The sequence below is a fragment of the Berghia stephanieae genome, chromosome 1, assembly GCF_034508935.2.
Source record: "Berghia stephanieae isolate SIO BIC M18660-M18661 chromosome 1, UCSD_Bste_1.3, whole genome shotgun sequence".
In the NCBI taxonomy this organism is placed as follows: domain Eukaryota; kingdom Metazoa; phylum Mollusca; class Gastropoda; order Nudibranchia; family Aeolidiidae; genus Berghia; species Berghia stephanieae.
The window spans coordinates 48,158,852-48,174,551 of NC_088360.1; the positions used below are offsets into that span (position 1 = coordinate 48,158,852).

Genomic DNA, 15,700 nt, shown 5'->3' on the forward strand with positions numbered 1-15,700 from the left:
CCGTTGTTCAACTCAATGATAGTCATGGGTGAAAATTTGTCAGTATTTAGGTTATAGTAATATTCGCCTACAGGCATTTGACTCTTTAGCTGGTTTCAACGTCTAAGTTTAAGGTGGTGGGTAAATAGCATCTCTTTCAAACAAGCTGACTTAGCCCTTCTGTCTTTCAAGCAAATTGATCCCTGTAAACTTATCCATAATGGTGTGCTGAATGGGATAAGCTAACATTTTAAAAACTACTTTCTTTTCTCCCCCCCACCCCTGCATAACATCATTATTGCCATCATCATCCATTTCTAACAATTATAATGGGCATTGGATACTGAAGAATATTATGATGCTAGAAAAAAAAAAAAGCCCAAAAATGTAGACATCCCAAATATATTGCCCTTTCCAAATGTCACTTTCATTTTTTTAAAAGCTTAAATAGCTTACTTTTCTCTCTCTTCTTTCTTTCTTTCTTTCTTTCTTTCTTTTTAGCAGAGATTTGGTTTTGTCATCTATTTATAGACTTGAACAGGAACATATTTGTCTTGTGCGCCTCATAAAACAATACCCTGAGTGTTTTGAAACTCAAAATTTTCTCTGGTGATTCTATGGAGTCCAAAAGACAGCTTGAGATTGTAAACTCATTTTTTATCAGGATGTGACTTAGGACGTTTTGAAAGTCACCTTCACATTCAGGTTTCATGTTAGTAGGTTTAGTAGTTTGTTTTATTGAGAGAACAAAATAAGGTCCAGAGAATGACATAGGAGTCTCTTCTTGTTCAGAACCTAAGATTATCGTCTAGCTCGCTCTAATGGATTTCAAAGTTTATCTTTGCCAAGGCAACAAAAAGAACATATTACCTTGGTAAAATCAAATTGTTTACCCAAAAGTATTGAGCAAAAAGTAATGTAACAGTTTTTAAAAAGAGCAAAAAAAAACATTCATATTATCTCCATTCCTCATCTTTGCATAGGCAAGCAGATCTCTACCCTCTGCTTTATGTATCGTTTTTAGTTTTATTGGCTGAGTCCAGTGTGTTCCATGTTACATAGTTTGTTCTTTTTGAAGCTTTGATACTCACTTTTGTTCAATACTTATATGTTCCATGAGGGTATTGATCGCTCAGTTAGTAGAGCACTCGCTTCACAAGCAAAGGGACCGAGATTGATCCTGGGTGCAGTCAAGATTTTTTTTCTGACCCTCTATCCACCCAGCAATGATTGGGAAGCTGGGTATATTAGATGTGGTGGAGCATACTTTACGAGATACTAGTCTCCTGTCCAAAGGGTAGCTAGCAATTGCTATTGTCTGTTTCACACTATAGAAACCGGGATAAACTCCGGTTTCATGGGCCTGATGGCTCTGTAGGACTACTTTTATACATTCCACAGTAATATTTGCTTTTACTTTTTCATCCAGGACATTTTCCCTGCCAATACATGTTTTACATATTGGAATTCGTCATTCTTTTTTTTTTGTTCAAACTTGCTTTATAAACCTCATTCGTGTATTCCATCTCATTCCCAGCTGCAGCATCCAAAAGCTCTAGACCTCTTGTTCCACGAAGCCTACCACAACTACATCAGTGGATTGTACCCTTGTGATGTGAAAGATGTTACCTTTGCTACTATTATCTTCACGTTACAGAATCAAGGGACATCCAATATAAAGTCTGTGCTATCTAAGTGAGTTTTGCAGATTTATTACTCTCTGTCTTGTAAACCAGTGGCCAATTACCAAAGTGTATTAGGAACTGTATTGTGAGGTGGTCGAGTGGTTTTGGCATTGTACTGTGACCTGGGAGATTCTGGAGCTCCAGATCCACATCAATCACTTTCATTTTATTTTGTTTATATTGTCTAGATTATTAACCCCCAATTTAATTACTTGCTTACAGGTGATTTTTGTTGACATCAGACATATGTGAAATGCCTTGGCAACATCATTTTCTGATGCCTTGTTCAAGCGTGTAATTTAAAAAAGAATTTTTGCTGCCCAGAGGACCAAAAGTTTAGCACCACTTTTGGCATCTCATTTTTCCTTCAGCAAGAAACTTGGTTCCTATATATAGCTCACTTTGTACAACAGTACTACAGCCAGTGCGTGGGTTATCTCAGTTTTTGAGTTTTTTTGTTATTTAATTGAGGTAGTCTCTAATTAAAGATATCTCCTATGGGATAAAAGTAAAAAGAATTTTGTATTTTATTTTGATTATTGATTTATTTTATTTCTAGTCTGAGTAACAGCAAGTTGAAAGAACTGATCCCATCAGCAATGTTGAGGATGAAGGATTCTAGTCACTGGGTAAACAAGATTGGGAAGGAGTATGGGAATTTCAAGGATATGACAAAACAGGTAAGGATGGTGATGGTGGTAAATGTCATTTTGATGGTTATGGGGATGATGATGATGATAATGGTCGTTGATGGTGGTAATGATAATTCTAATCATGGAGGTGGTTGTGATTTTTATTTTCTCCTTTCTTTTGATTCAATTTATTTTACCCTGTTTTTTGTTGTTTTTTTTTCTAATTCTAATTTTTGTTTTAAGTCATGAAGCCATAGAATTAATCCAAATTTTGTTTACATGAAGCAATTAATTCGTTACATTAAAAAAAAATGAGTGTATGTGTTCATGGTAGCTGGATGCTACTCTACCATACTAAAATTTCTCACTGGTGTAAGACAAGAAGGAGTTGATTGATTGACGTGAGTGACATACAAAGCACAGCTTGGAGCAGCAGGTACTGTTTGTATTGTGTGTGTGTGAGAAATAGTTATTTCTGAGGTTTTTTTTGGAGGGATGAGAGGATGAAAATAATAAAGTGAGTGGATAGTCTAATTTATTAATTTATGAAAACTTTGGTTATATCCTCCCCCTCCCTCCTCCGAAAAAAAAAAAAGGAAACAAACCCAGAGATTCACATGACTGTCACGTGTGGGAGGTAACTAAATCATAAATCAAATTATAGTGATTCATTAGTTATCCTTTGTTGTCAGACCAAGGTTACTTTCAACAAGGTCCGGGTTGAATCAGACTTCTACTGTAATTATTATTATTTCATTGAAATAATGCTAAATTTTCTTAATAAGATCACTGTTGTCATATAATGAATATAATATTAAAATTTCTTTTTCTTTTCAAGCAACTGAAATCCCAGTTTCTTGGATCCTGTCAAAAGTTATCAGCTTACGGCTCTGCATTTTTCACTGGAAATATCATGTCCCAGCTACGCAAAGTAAGTTGTGGTCATTTTCTCTTCTTCTTATTTCCCTGAAGTAGATTAAAGCTAAATATCGATACTGGTAATGAATTCTACTGTCCTTCAAAGGTCATAGGCATTACCATTCTTTTGTAGTGATATCAAGTCTTAAAGCCAACATTTGTTTTATCCTTAGCATAAAGCGGGCACATCTGAAGCACATGAGACACAGTTTCATTGTCATTTTGGCAAGAGCAGATGGCAGTATCTCCACTGCCAACTTTTGAGTACATGTTCTGTTTCAGTCAACAGTGCCCTATCCTGAGTTTAGAAACGAGAACGTGTTCTCTTTGATACAGTACTCTCTCAACATCAGTTTGCATGTGTATCTTTAATGAGATATGTGCCATGCTTCTTTAAATATCATGTTGTATGTTCATTTGTAATGATTTGTTGACTAAAGTGTTCATGTATTTTTCTCTACTTTTTTTCTTTTGTTTAGTTGACATACCAAAGGGGATGATAATATTGATTGATATTAATCAACTGTTGCTCTACTCACTTCATTTTTTTTCTTTAAAGCAATTAATTCTTGTATCAGAGGTTCTTAACCCCTAATTTACCAGGAGTTTAGGGAAAATACATGTGTAAATTATCAAGGTAAAGGGCATAACCCTGGATGATTTCATGCCTGACTTCAATAAAAAATTCATTTCACAAAAGTTGTCTGATTTATTCCATATTTGTTGCAAATGAAAGGGAAAAGATGAAAGTTTGATATCAAATACAATTTGAGGCATCCAGGATGCTACATGGGTGGGAAAAAAATTATAAATCCAGAAATTCAGTCTCTGAAACAGAAAAGTCGACATATTTTTGTAATTTTCACCATGTTAATTAAATTATTCATGAAACTGATTAAAGCACAATTCATCACAGAGATGTGTGTTACACAGCGGACAGCCAAAAACAGCTTCTGGACGCAAATTTTTTTCTGTGCTGACATTTTTGGCACGCACTAATAGCACTTTTTTGCAATCTGGAAAGAGAACACAGCGGTGGGTAGGACAATCCTGTGTGGCCAATCCAACAACAACAGGGGTCTTTTCCAGCAATAATGTTTTTTAAAGAACCATTCATCATACTCCAGGCAACAGAATGGTGAAACTTAAAGTGGGTGAGTGATTTGGTGCCTTCAGGATGAGGCATGCTTCTGTAGATATGTATGCATTCAAAACTGAAACTTCCACCAAATACCAGAAGTACCATCTCCACCATTTGTGACTTTTCCTTCCAGTTGGGTAGTAGGAGCACCATTGCTGTTGGCGAGAAGAAAATACTGTGAAATACTTTGATATCTCCATCTTGCATCACATCAGCAGCCTGAGGAACCCTCAGAGGAGAGTCATTTGACCAATAAAATATAAAAGATGGTAGTTTATGAACTCCAAACATCATGTTGATGTACAGAAATGTTTTGATGTCGTCGGGGGGTAACAGGGCGGAAGTTGGCTGCATTTTGTTGAGTGGCATAAATGTTTGTTTGATCAGCCATTTCAACAATCAAAGCCTCAGGAATAGAAAGGTTTAAGAAGTCTATGGGATCACTTTCATAGACCAAATTTAAATAAAGAGCATTTGGATCATCAGAAGATGTGAATGGTTCTATGGTGACATGGTCAAAAGTTGACGCCCACTTGATTCATTTGAATCGTCTGGGTGGGGCTCCTGACCTCCCATAGTGGGCAGGGAGGTACATGCTGTGTCTTCTATCCCCCCCTACCCGTTTTCCAATTGTTTCCTGTGATTGTCTTGGAATGAGATTACTTAGTTTTGTCCTGATCCTTGCCGGAGTTCCTTGGCTGGGAGGGATATAGTCGAATGTATAATTATAGTTTTGGGAGATGATATTTTTTTTCTTGTAAATCATCTCTCTGTTATGCATTGTATTATTTTTAGTTTACATATTATATTATATGATTGGTAAACATTTGAGTGTATTCCTCTTAGTTGGGACCTGTACTTGTGTTTGGATGAGACTTTTAGGTGATCTCAAAGTACTTTGACAATGTGCTCTTGGAATCTACATCTGTTCCTTATTTGAACCAATTCCCCTTTGTCTTACCTTTTCTTTTGTGCTTTAATTGTAATTCTAGAACTTTTTACTATCCTATTTTCTTCCTTTTTACTGGCGCTGATGTGACCTTAATGTGTTGCAAGCGCCGTAAAACTCTTAAAAACAAAACAAACAAACAAACAAACATTTGAATTGTGACCTCTCTCTCTCTCTACTTTTGCTTTCGCTGTCAATACTGTCTGATAAATCATCAATCAAATTGTTTTGAGAAGGAATGTCATCATCGTGATCATATTCAATGTCACTTTCATTACCATTCCCTCCTTCTTTGTCAACTGGGGAGTCTAATTCAATGGGGTCAGTTCTTTATATGAGATTTTTCAGAAAATTGAAAGCCATTTTTTTTCGAAAAATTGCTGCTTTGAAGTGAATCAAGGTATCGATTTCTGTTAAAAAGGAAAGTAAAGGTATTTCCTTTAACTTCGCATTATAAAGAGTTCCACAGTGAAGTGAGTCCAAATACATGGTGAAAATGGGAATTATTTAGGTGTTACCATCACCATCTGTGAAGTGGGCAATGGTGGGCGATCAGGTATACTTTATAGGCGAGGGATGTGGTAAATTATCAGTTAAACTTCTTCAACATTACTGTATCAAGTACAATGAGCAAATGATGAGACTCCCATAAAGTGGTCGTGAAATAATACTTTTATAAGAACATATGAAATTTTTCATATTATGTTAGCAATGCATAAATTTGTGATAATTTGCCATTTGAGATCGCCATGATCTTTTTCAAACATTGAATCATATACCTATGATGTTCTCATGGGTGTACGATCTGATAGTGATGTCGTTTCTTCTTCTCTTTACTAGCCTATCCTGCTTCTTTGGTTTGTGATTGTATTTTTGACAGGGGATATTTTTTTTTCTGTAAATCTTCTGCCTGTTTGTTCTTGGTTATTTATAATTTAGCTTATGATATCTTTAGGTTATGATTTTGATTTACATTTGTACTATTTTTGTTAGATTGCTTGTTTTTTTGTTTCAGCGGTCTCTCATATAACCTCAATTGTGTTGGAAGAGACCTAAAGCAACAAACAAACAAACAAACAATTCAAACATTTTTGAAGGGTTGAATCTTTTTTAATGATTTATTAATTCAAACACAGAAATCAAATTCTTCTTTTCTGCATAGTTGTTTCTCAACTCCCCTTTTCACTCAATATTAGTTTCAGTTTTTAAAAATATTATTTTGCCATCATTCAAGCCATGATAATATTTCTTATCATAAACTTTTTTTTTTACATTTTTAGTCTTCAACGTCTCACACTCAATGTTACGTTGGTGTCAACGAGATTGGAATTCATATCATCAACATTCAGTCAAAGGTAAAACCCCAGTTCTCTTTTTTTTCCGTATTAATCTTTATTCCTCATGACATTAATTAACTGGGTGGGGTTCCTGAACTCCCAGGGAGGCACTTACTGTCTTCTATTCCTCTATATCTGTTTTCCAACATGCTGTCTGTTTTGTCATGGAATGAGGTTTCTTGGTTTTGTCCTGGCCCTGGCCTGATACTCTGGCTGGGAGGGAAATGGTCAAATATATAGTTTTGGGAGATGGTATTTTTTATCTTATAAATCATCTCTCTGTTATGCACTGTATTGTTTGTTTTACATATCTATGATTTGTAAACGTTTGAATGTGTTTCTCATAGTGAGGGCCTGTGCCTGTGTCTGGATGAGACATGTAGGTGATCTCAAACTAAGAACACTGATAGTGTGCTGTTGGTATCTACATCGGTTCGCTATTTAAACTAATTCCTCAGTGTCATACTTTTTCTTGGGTGCTTTAATTATAATTCTAGAACTTTTTAATTTCCCATTTTCTTTTTTTTTTTTTGCTGGCGCTGATATGACCTAAATGTGTTACAAGCGCTGTAAAACCCTCAGAAACAAGACAAAAACATTCATTAAGTTAACAAGTATGATGTTCTTTTTATTTCTCATTTGTTTCTCCAAAAGATTCATGAATAAGTATTATAGTATGGGGGGAAAAAATCCAGAAAGTTGGTTGTACTTGAGTGATTGGATACCTTATCCAACCTGTTTTGGGCAACAGTTTGTCAGTTATAAACTGCTCAACTTCTTTTTTCAATCAATTCCATAGAAAGATTAGCCATAGTATTTTATTTTAATTGCAGTTTTAAGACAATAGAAAGGAACGTTTATGTTTTTCTGTTGTTGATTTTTATTTTTTGTTTGTTTGTTTTGGGGTTTTTTTGCTTCTTTGTTTTGTTTTTTATATTTGTTGTTTTGTTTTTTTGTTTTTGTAATGTGTTTGTTAATCACTTCACTCTTATTAGCCTGTCCTGTACAAATTTATTGCGGAGTAGCTTGTGATGGGTTAAATGACAAACGGTTATGCACTTTAATATATATATATATATATTAAAGTGCATAACCGTTTGTCATTTAACCCATCACAAGCTACTCCGCAATAAATTTGTACAGGACAGGCTAATAAGAGTGAAGTGATTAACAAACACATTACAAAAACAAAAAAACAAAACATATATATATATATTGATTATTTTTAATATTTCTTATATGTAGCACTGGCAACGTGTTTGAAATACTTAAGCATTTACCAGGACAAATGCCATTCCCATAATTGTCATACTTCTCTTTATTTCAGCAAATGGTTCAGTCCCTGGAATATAGAGAAATTACTTGGAAACATATCCTGGAAAAGTCTTTACTTGAGGCAAGTAAATTTAATATACCATACAGGGCAAAGCAGGTGCCTTGGGTTGACGAAAATAATGAAAGGGGAGGTGAGGGAGAGGGGGGGGGAGGGAGTAAGAAGATGTTTCTATGAATGTTTTCAAAAGTTTCATTCAATATGGTTTTGTTCACTTTAGCTCATAATATTCCATTAAATGTAAAGAGGGGATGTGATGACCAGTCAATTTTTTTTTTTTTTTTAATGATTGCTGTTAATCACTCTTCCTGTTTTGTTTTGTTTGTTTTTTTTAAATCATGTGTCACAAATTAAAAGTTGCAGATATAATGGGTCCTGATAGTATTGTGTTGGGGGGGGGGGGGGGGCAACATGTTTAATTGGGAGATTGGTTCTATTTGGTCTTATAACCAGCAGTGCTGCCCACCTCTGTATACTCTGTTTAATTGGGATATTGGTTCTAATTGGTCCTATAACCAGCAGTGCTGCCCACCTCTGTATACTCTAAACTGTTTTAAAAAATAATCAATAAATCCAAAAATAAAGGTGAGCATTTATAAAGCTCAATATCCACTAAGCATGCTCAAAGCCTTTTACAAGGGTCCCTAGCCAACTGCAGCACTTCACGTTTAGGATGAGATGTGATGCCTGTTAGGTGACTCGAACGCAGTAGCGTCTGGTCTGTAGACAAGTGTAAGACCACATAGCTGCAGTAGTGTTCTGTAGGCTAAGAGAGAGAGAGTATGTATCTGGGTACAGATGGTGCAATCCATAGCTTTATATTGCACGAAAATAACTCTGGTACGCATCTTAGCTTGTTAAAAGCCTAAATCTCTTTCATGTCTTGAAAACTTAGTTCATCTATAATGACTCTTTCAAGAAGTAACTGATGAGTATCATCTTTCTCTTCTTGAAAATAAACTGACCTCTATAATGTCACAAGTGTCATTAAACTTATTAGTCTAAGTAATGGTAATGGTACATAAAGGTACATAAATCAAGTTATATAACTATTTTTTTGTTAAGCATAAGGTTATCAGGTTGCACTATTTACATCCAATTTTCATTATTACTTGAAAAATACTGTGTGAACTGAAACTTTGGACAGTTTATTCATGGGATATTTTTATGTTGTAGGTACTTATATATTATGATGGGTTTTTTTTTCCATAAACAAACCAAAGCACATATTTATTTAAAATGCTTTGGGAAATGGAGTATTTAATTTCACAGACATTAGAATCAGCTTGCACATTACATGACTCATAATGACTCTACTTAAAAATGAAAGCCTCAGGTCCATAACGATTAACTGTAAGGTGATTTTAATTCATATCTTTCCAAAGTCAAAATTCTTTGTTTTTATTTCAGGTTAAAATTATTAAACCAGAGAGTCGCAACCAACGCATCCCATCCACACGCGGAATCATTGAGATACGAACACGTCAGGCAGGACTCATTGACCACCTGATGCAACAACTCAGCCACAAACATGAAGAGCAGGTGTTAAGATGACCACCCTAAAATGGACTGACTTTCAACGACATATAAATATATTTGACATTTTAAAGGCCTTTTTTTTGTCAGTGATAAAAGCTTCTGAACACAGAAATCAAACCAAAGGAGTTCTATTGAGACAAATCTGTATATCAGTTCACGGCGCATTCTGCTTTCACTTGAAACAGACTTACGGATTAAGAGGAGTAATTTAGAGTGATATGTCTTAACTACGGTGTTTTCCCTTTACATATATGATTACAAATTTGTTTGGGGACAAAATGACTTTATATGGTTTGAAATGATGTGGTATTCTACCATTTTCTTTAACCAGTGAGAAGCTGAAATATAGTGTTTCTTTATATGTGGATGGGCTTTCAGTTGTGTTCTACTTAAGATATGTATATATATATATAGATATATATATGTGTATAATACCACATGTACAACTTTATCTATACAATTTCGTTATTTGGGGCCTTATGAAAAGGTTGTGACTGTGATTTGATGGTTTTTATAAGCGTTTTACATTGCTATTTTTTTATTTCTCTCAAACTCGAAGTGACTTATATCATTGCATTTTAAATTTAAAGATTTTTGAAAATGGTTAACCTTACAATTTTAAAATTTATGCTATCATTTATTATACTCACTTTGACTAAGATGCTAGTTTGTTCCCTGTACTTGTTTTGCCAAAAAAATGTTAATTTATAATTGCCGATAGTAAGTATGCATGACAAAGGATATTTTTGGCTTAACAAATATTTATTTACAGGCAGCCTATAATCAATCAGGAATCTTATGTGAAGTCTCAAGCTTCATCAGCATAGTCAACAAATAGTCGAAACATGACTTTGTATACGAATATTCCTTCATAAATATTAATTCATTCATTCTGTTTTCCTGCAGTATTTCTATTTTTATTTTAGTTCTTCCCATTTTACAATCAATTACAAATGCAAGAAGGCCAGCAGGACTGAGAGTAAATTCTTTTCATATTTTCCACCACCATGTTGATGCAAGGCACTGTTCCTAATTAGAGGAAAGCAGACCTAAAAAGAGTTGTTTTTTTTGTTTTTTTACTTGAATCAACTGTTCTCGTTAGATCTAAACTTGTCTCATCGAAAAGATCCAATCTGTCAAACACTTACAAAATGCCTATTCTCATTTTGACCATTATCAATAGATAACAGACCTCCCAACCAGTACGAGTAATCGTATTTTAGTACGATTTTTGGACCCGAATACGCGGATACGATTTTCGTGGATTTAATACGATTTTTAAAAGATATGTGATGTGAATGATGTTGATGATAAATTTGATGCATTGATACACACTTGTCGTACACCAACTATTGACTGTGTTTCTGAATGAATGATGCATCACATTTAATACTATAGTTATCATTTCAGTTGCTTATATGATGCCGGTTTTCAACTTAATGGGTTATTTCCCTTTTTAATAACTAAATTACTCTATTTTGATTTATAAAATTTATCATGATCTTTTTTTTTTTCTTTATTATTTTGTACGAGTCTTGAATTACAAAGTGGGCAGCTTTAGGAACGGTATTTGGTTCAAAATGAATATTTTAGAACTATTTTAGAAGTATTTAACTTGTCTCTGCATATTACATACTTTGAGAATTTCCTATCATTTGACCAAAGTATAGTATTAGTAGTATATAGAAGTAATAGTAGTAGTAGGAGGAGGAGTAGTAGTAGTGAATGCTCAAAAAAAAAGAGAGAGAGAGAGAGAGATGTCATTTGATAACATATATGGAAAATATCTTGCTACTGTTGCAAATTGTCATCTATTGAATTGAAGACCATTCTCCCAGATATTTTATCTCAAAACTTGATATACTGGGCTAGCAGATATCACCATCACAACTTCATTTGGTACATCAGCATCTCTTACCATCAACATCATGGCATCACCACTTCTACAACTGCCATCACAGCATTGTCACGGCCACAACCACCACCACATCACTTCTACCACCACTGCCACCACAGCTTCATCATCATCACCACTACCACTAGAGCACCATCACTACAACAACCACCACTTCTTCCACTGACACTAGCATCATACTACCTACATGTTTGGGGTCTTTTGGTCATTTCTTTGAGTGTTTCGAAAGCAATTTCCTTTGATATTGCAATTTCTGAGCCTTATGATAATTTTAAATGGCCATTAAATTTTAGTTTCTCGATAAATCGATAATTTTGTAATCACTAGAGATTTCTTGAATGATGAAGATCAGAGTTTATTTTGATTTGGAATTGATGTTAGCTTTTATATAAATTTTTGTATAGTGCGCACTTTTTTTTCCACGTGTGCGGGCAAAATACACTTTTTTTTGCTAAAAATACACTTTTTAGGGTCATGGAATACACTTTTCATCCTGGGAAGGTTGGCAGGTCTGAGATAAGGATGACTCCATGCTTTCAGAGAGTCTCAAACACGAGGTAAAGAAGTCTCTGGTTTGAGACTTAGAGAGGGGAGGGTCATCTTGATTTATCCAAATACAGTGGGATTTCTCAAATTGGGAAATGTCTGTCACTGCCAAAATCATCCTGATTTGCTGGGGAGACAAAGATTTCAGTTGTCCCATAAGCCTTGGAGTACTAAGTCCCTGCTGTCATGTCAAGGCAATCTCTCTCAATGTAAAGCTATGAAATGGACTGGCCAGGAAGTGTTGACTTCAAAAGAGCTGTTCTACCAATGATAATTGATTCATCCATTTTCTTTTCTTTAAATTGTCGTTCTTTTATTTTTATTTTTTAAAAACAAGTTACCCTGTTTTTTTTTTTTTTGGTGTTTTTTTCAGCTCTGCGTAACATCTTTGTAAACAAATTCTTCAATGTCATGCATTATATTCAATAGGCTGTTAATTAAATTTTAGTTATTGTTGTACAACATGAGCAAATTTAGTTTACATATTGTTCATCTGATCAAGCTAATTGAGCAATGAAACCACAGTAATGTCATATTTGTATATTTGTGAATTTATAGACACTTTGTCTGTTCTGATATATTAGGCAGTAACTAGAGACACCCAAAGTGATGTCAACACTTTTAACAAAACAATGTACCTCCGATTGTTCACACAAAACATTAACCACTTCTTTGACTCTGAGGCCGGTTGATGTAAGAAATTGTTCCAACTTTGGCGTCATGTAACTAAACACCAAAAAGATTTATCATACTTGTGAAACACTTTTTTAAAGCACAGTGACTAGATAAACAAAAGATAAGATGTGAACCAGACACAATTTTATTCCAAAATCTACAGTCTGTTGAATTTCCCCCAAAACACTCACAAAAGTAAATGTTATGGCCTCCAGCATGATGAAATAGCATATTCTATATATACTAAATGAACATAATGTTCATGCAAAATGACATGTAATTCACTTCAACGGGTAGAGAGTAATCCAGGGACAGACATTTTCTTCTAATGGTCTTTACAAAATAAAGAAATGAATATCAGGAAATATGCAAATCGGGGGGGGGGGGGGGGGAAAGCTATAATTTCGAGCAAAATGCATAAAAGATTATCTTGTGAAATGATGCAGATAGAAGAATAATATCACGCGATATAGGAAACCTGATCTTCTGATTTCATAAATCATCTTAACTCACTCAACCCTAACACCGACTATATCTATAGTTTACCCGGGTTACTTTTACCCCATGCCTATCTATTTATTACATTTTTCTGAGACAAATTATAGACGTAGTATCAAAGCTAATGTTTTTAGTTTCTGCATGCTAATCATAGTTGAATAAAACTATCTATGTACATGCTCATTTTTAATGCAATTTTTCCAATTTTGAAAAGTAGCAAGAATCTCTGGGATTGAGTGAGTTAACTTTTTTGGTAAAGTCAATATTGCCTTCTCAATATTCAACATGAAATCATGAATGATAAGCACAATGTTCGAACCAGCAGCATAAGATAATAAATCAAGCTCTTAAGAAACTCATATTATCCCAAGACATCATGTTTTTACTTGCTGCTTTATGGACTTGTTTGGAAATTATATTGCTTGGTTTTGCCTTGGCCCTCTCTGGGATCCTTAGCGGAGAGGTTGCAGTAATATATATTATTCCTTTTATGGAGTATGATTTTTCCATCGTAAATTGTCTCAAACAACCCTCATTAAAACAATTTGGTACAAATAGAGATAAAATGTTTGTCTTTTAGACAGACTCGATTCAATAATATGTCGATTTTTTTTGTTTTCTGCTGTAAATTTGTAAAACGGCATTTTTCTACCTTTTTCATTGTTGAAGTGGAAAAGGAATAAAGCTGAACCCTTCCTCTTTAAGACCATATCAAATTTAGCTCTGTATGTTTTTTGATGCCTGAGGTACAGTCATTTTCTTGACCTGTGACGCAAAATATATAGGGTTTTTTTCTGCCACAAAAATGATGTCTATTACGGTCTATTGTGGTACCTAATGACACAGACTGCAAAACAATTCATACTAAGTACACATGTTGAGTGCACTTTTCGTTAGTGTGGCTGTCTGTGTAGTGGCAAGTTTCAGTTAGGTGTTCCTGCCCATTTGCACTGTTTATATGATATTTCATGGCAGAGAACGGGGAAAAGTTCCAATAAAATTGTTGAAATAAATGTCAGACTGAGACGTATTTGTTACGATTAGACGAGGACCTTGAAATTCACATGTATTCACTTTTTTTGTCGCTTAATCAAAATTTGGTGGATTATTGTTATCAAATATTTGGTTCATTAAATCACTCATTGTCAAATGTGATATTTTATTTCTGTCATTTCATAATTTTATTATTTTTCAATTTTACACTCAGTTTTTCTTTCTTTGATTTTTTTATTACATAGATATTTATTTTTAATTTATTTGGAAACATTTTTATTATTTTTCTATTAATCAATAGTATTATTATTATTATTACTGAAAAGTTTTGACACCACTCTTGTATTTTCAAAACTGTAATAGATACGAAAGTAACAAAGGCATCATGACAAAGCTTAGTATATGCTCTTTCCTTTTGTCGTTTAAAATTTCAGCATAGTCACCATTCCCATGACACAAAGCTTAAACGATGCACCAGTTATTGCACCACCTGAGTCACCTTCGCCTGCACCTCGCCATTACTGCCAAAATTTGCCCCCTTGAGGAAAAAATCACTTGAAGCTAAATCAGAACTGTAAGACTGTAAGAGGGAGTGTTCTACGACTTCAAGAAACCTTCCTCTTTGAATGTTATCATGCGTTTGTGTAAGCATTATCAATATCCAACAGACACATACTTTTCTATAACCCAGGATGAACGATATACACAACACTTCCCTAATACTATTCCATACCTTTGCAAAATGTCATTGTTTTATACGGCAATTGGCTCGTTTAAGTTTGTCAATTTGTTCTTGATTTGCTTCGCTCGATGCAGTTTGTGGAGACCACTGCGAGTCTGCTCATTACTGTACTAGTGGTGGAGACAGCATCAGTACCAGTAAAGAAGTTGTCCCACCTCTGAACTGTTCAAATACCAACACACGAGTCACCATAAACCCGTCTCAGTCGTTTATGAATGTTTACGGGTGCACATTTCTCTGCAGTACTCTGTTTATTGCATTAATTTTTGGTGTGATTTCTTCGACCGAAAAGTTAGAATAGGGGGTCCTTCAAAAGAAAAGATAAATTAAAATCAAGAAATAGAAGCTTAACAAAATTTGGTGACATAATAAAGGAATAAATTGCTCACAGTTTGATGTATAGTTTATACCTGTGAGTTCAATACAATCGGAATTATTCAATATATGCGTCAAGAATTTTCAGTGAAGCCTAGTAGTTGAGTTGTTTTCGATTAGTCCTCTCGTGTTCAATGTATGTGTTGTTTCATGCAAGTGAGGGTTCACAGCTTAAAATCTTGTGAAGAATATAGGTATTAAAATTGTCCCAACTATCAGGAGCCTCTGTGGTATAATGGTAGCACGTATGACCGGTAATCAGAAGGTCTGAGGTTCGATCTCCAGTCGAGGTAGACTGATTTTTTGGGGGATGGTTTATTCTTGCTTTTCAGGCACCTTTTGTACACTTGTTCAGATCTTTATCTTACACAGTGCCTGCTCCGTAGTCTCTTAATTTGATTTAATGGAAACCAAACTAGCTGTGCATGATATTGTTGCCACTG

The 15,700-nt window shown here is 34.6% G+C and overlaps 1 protein-coding gene across 2 annotated transcripts in view; it reads left to right on the top strand.

Moving 5' to 3' along the window:
* LOC144976690 (krev interaction trapped protein 1-like) overlaps positions 1-14,297 on the top strand; it is a 34,314-nt gene extending 20,017 nt beyond the window's left edge. For both annotated transcript variants that reach the window (XM_078921045.1, XM_078921037.1), the window contains exons 14-19: positions 1,517-1,674; positions 2,224-2,344; positions 3,135-3,227; positions 6,585-6,659; positions 7,969-8,037; positions 9,385-14,297. In XM_078921045.1, coding sequence (XP_078777171.1) covers positions 1,517-1,674; positions 2,224-2,344; positions 3,135-3,227; positions 6,585-6,659; positions 7,969-8,037; positions 9,385-9,528 — 660 coding nt within the window. In that variant the 3' untranslated portion in view covers positions 9,529-14,297. The remainder of the gene's footprint in view (positions 1-1,516; positions 1,675-2,223; positions 2,345-3,134; positions 3,228-6,584; positions 6,660-7,968; positions 8,038-9,384) is intronic.
* The last annotated feature ends 1,403 nt before the right edge of the window (positions 14,298-15,700 follow it).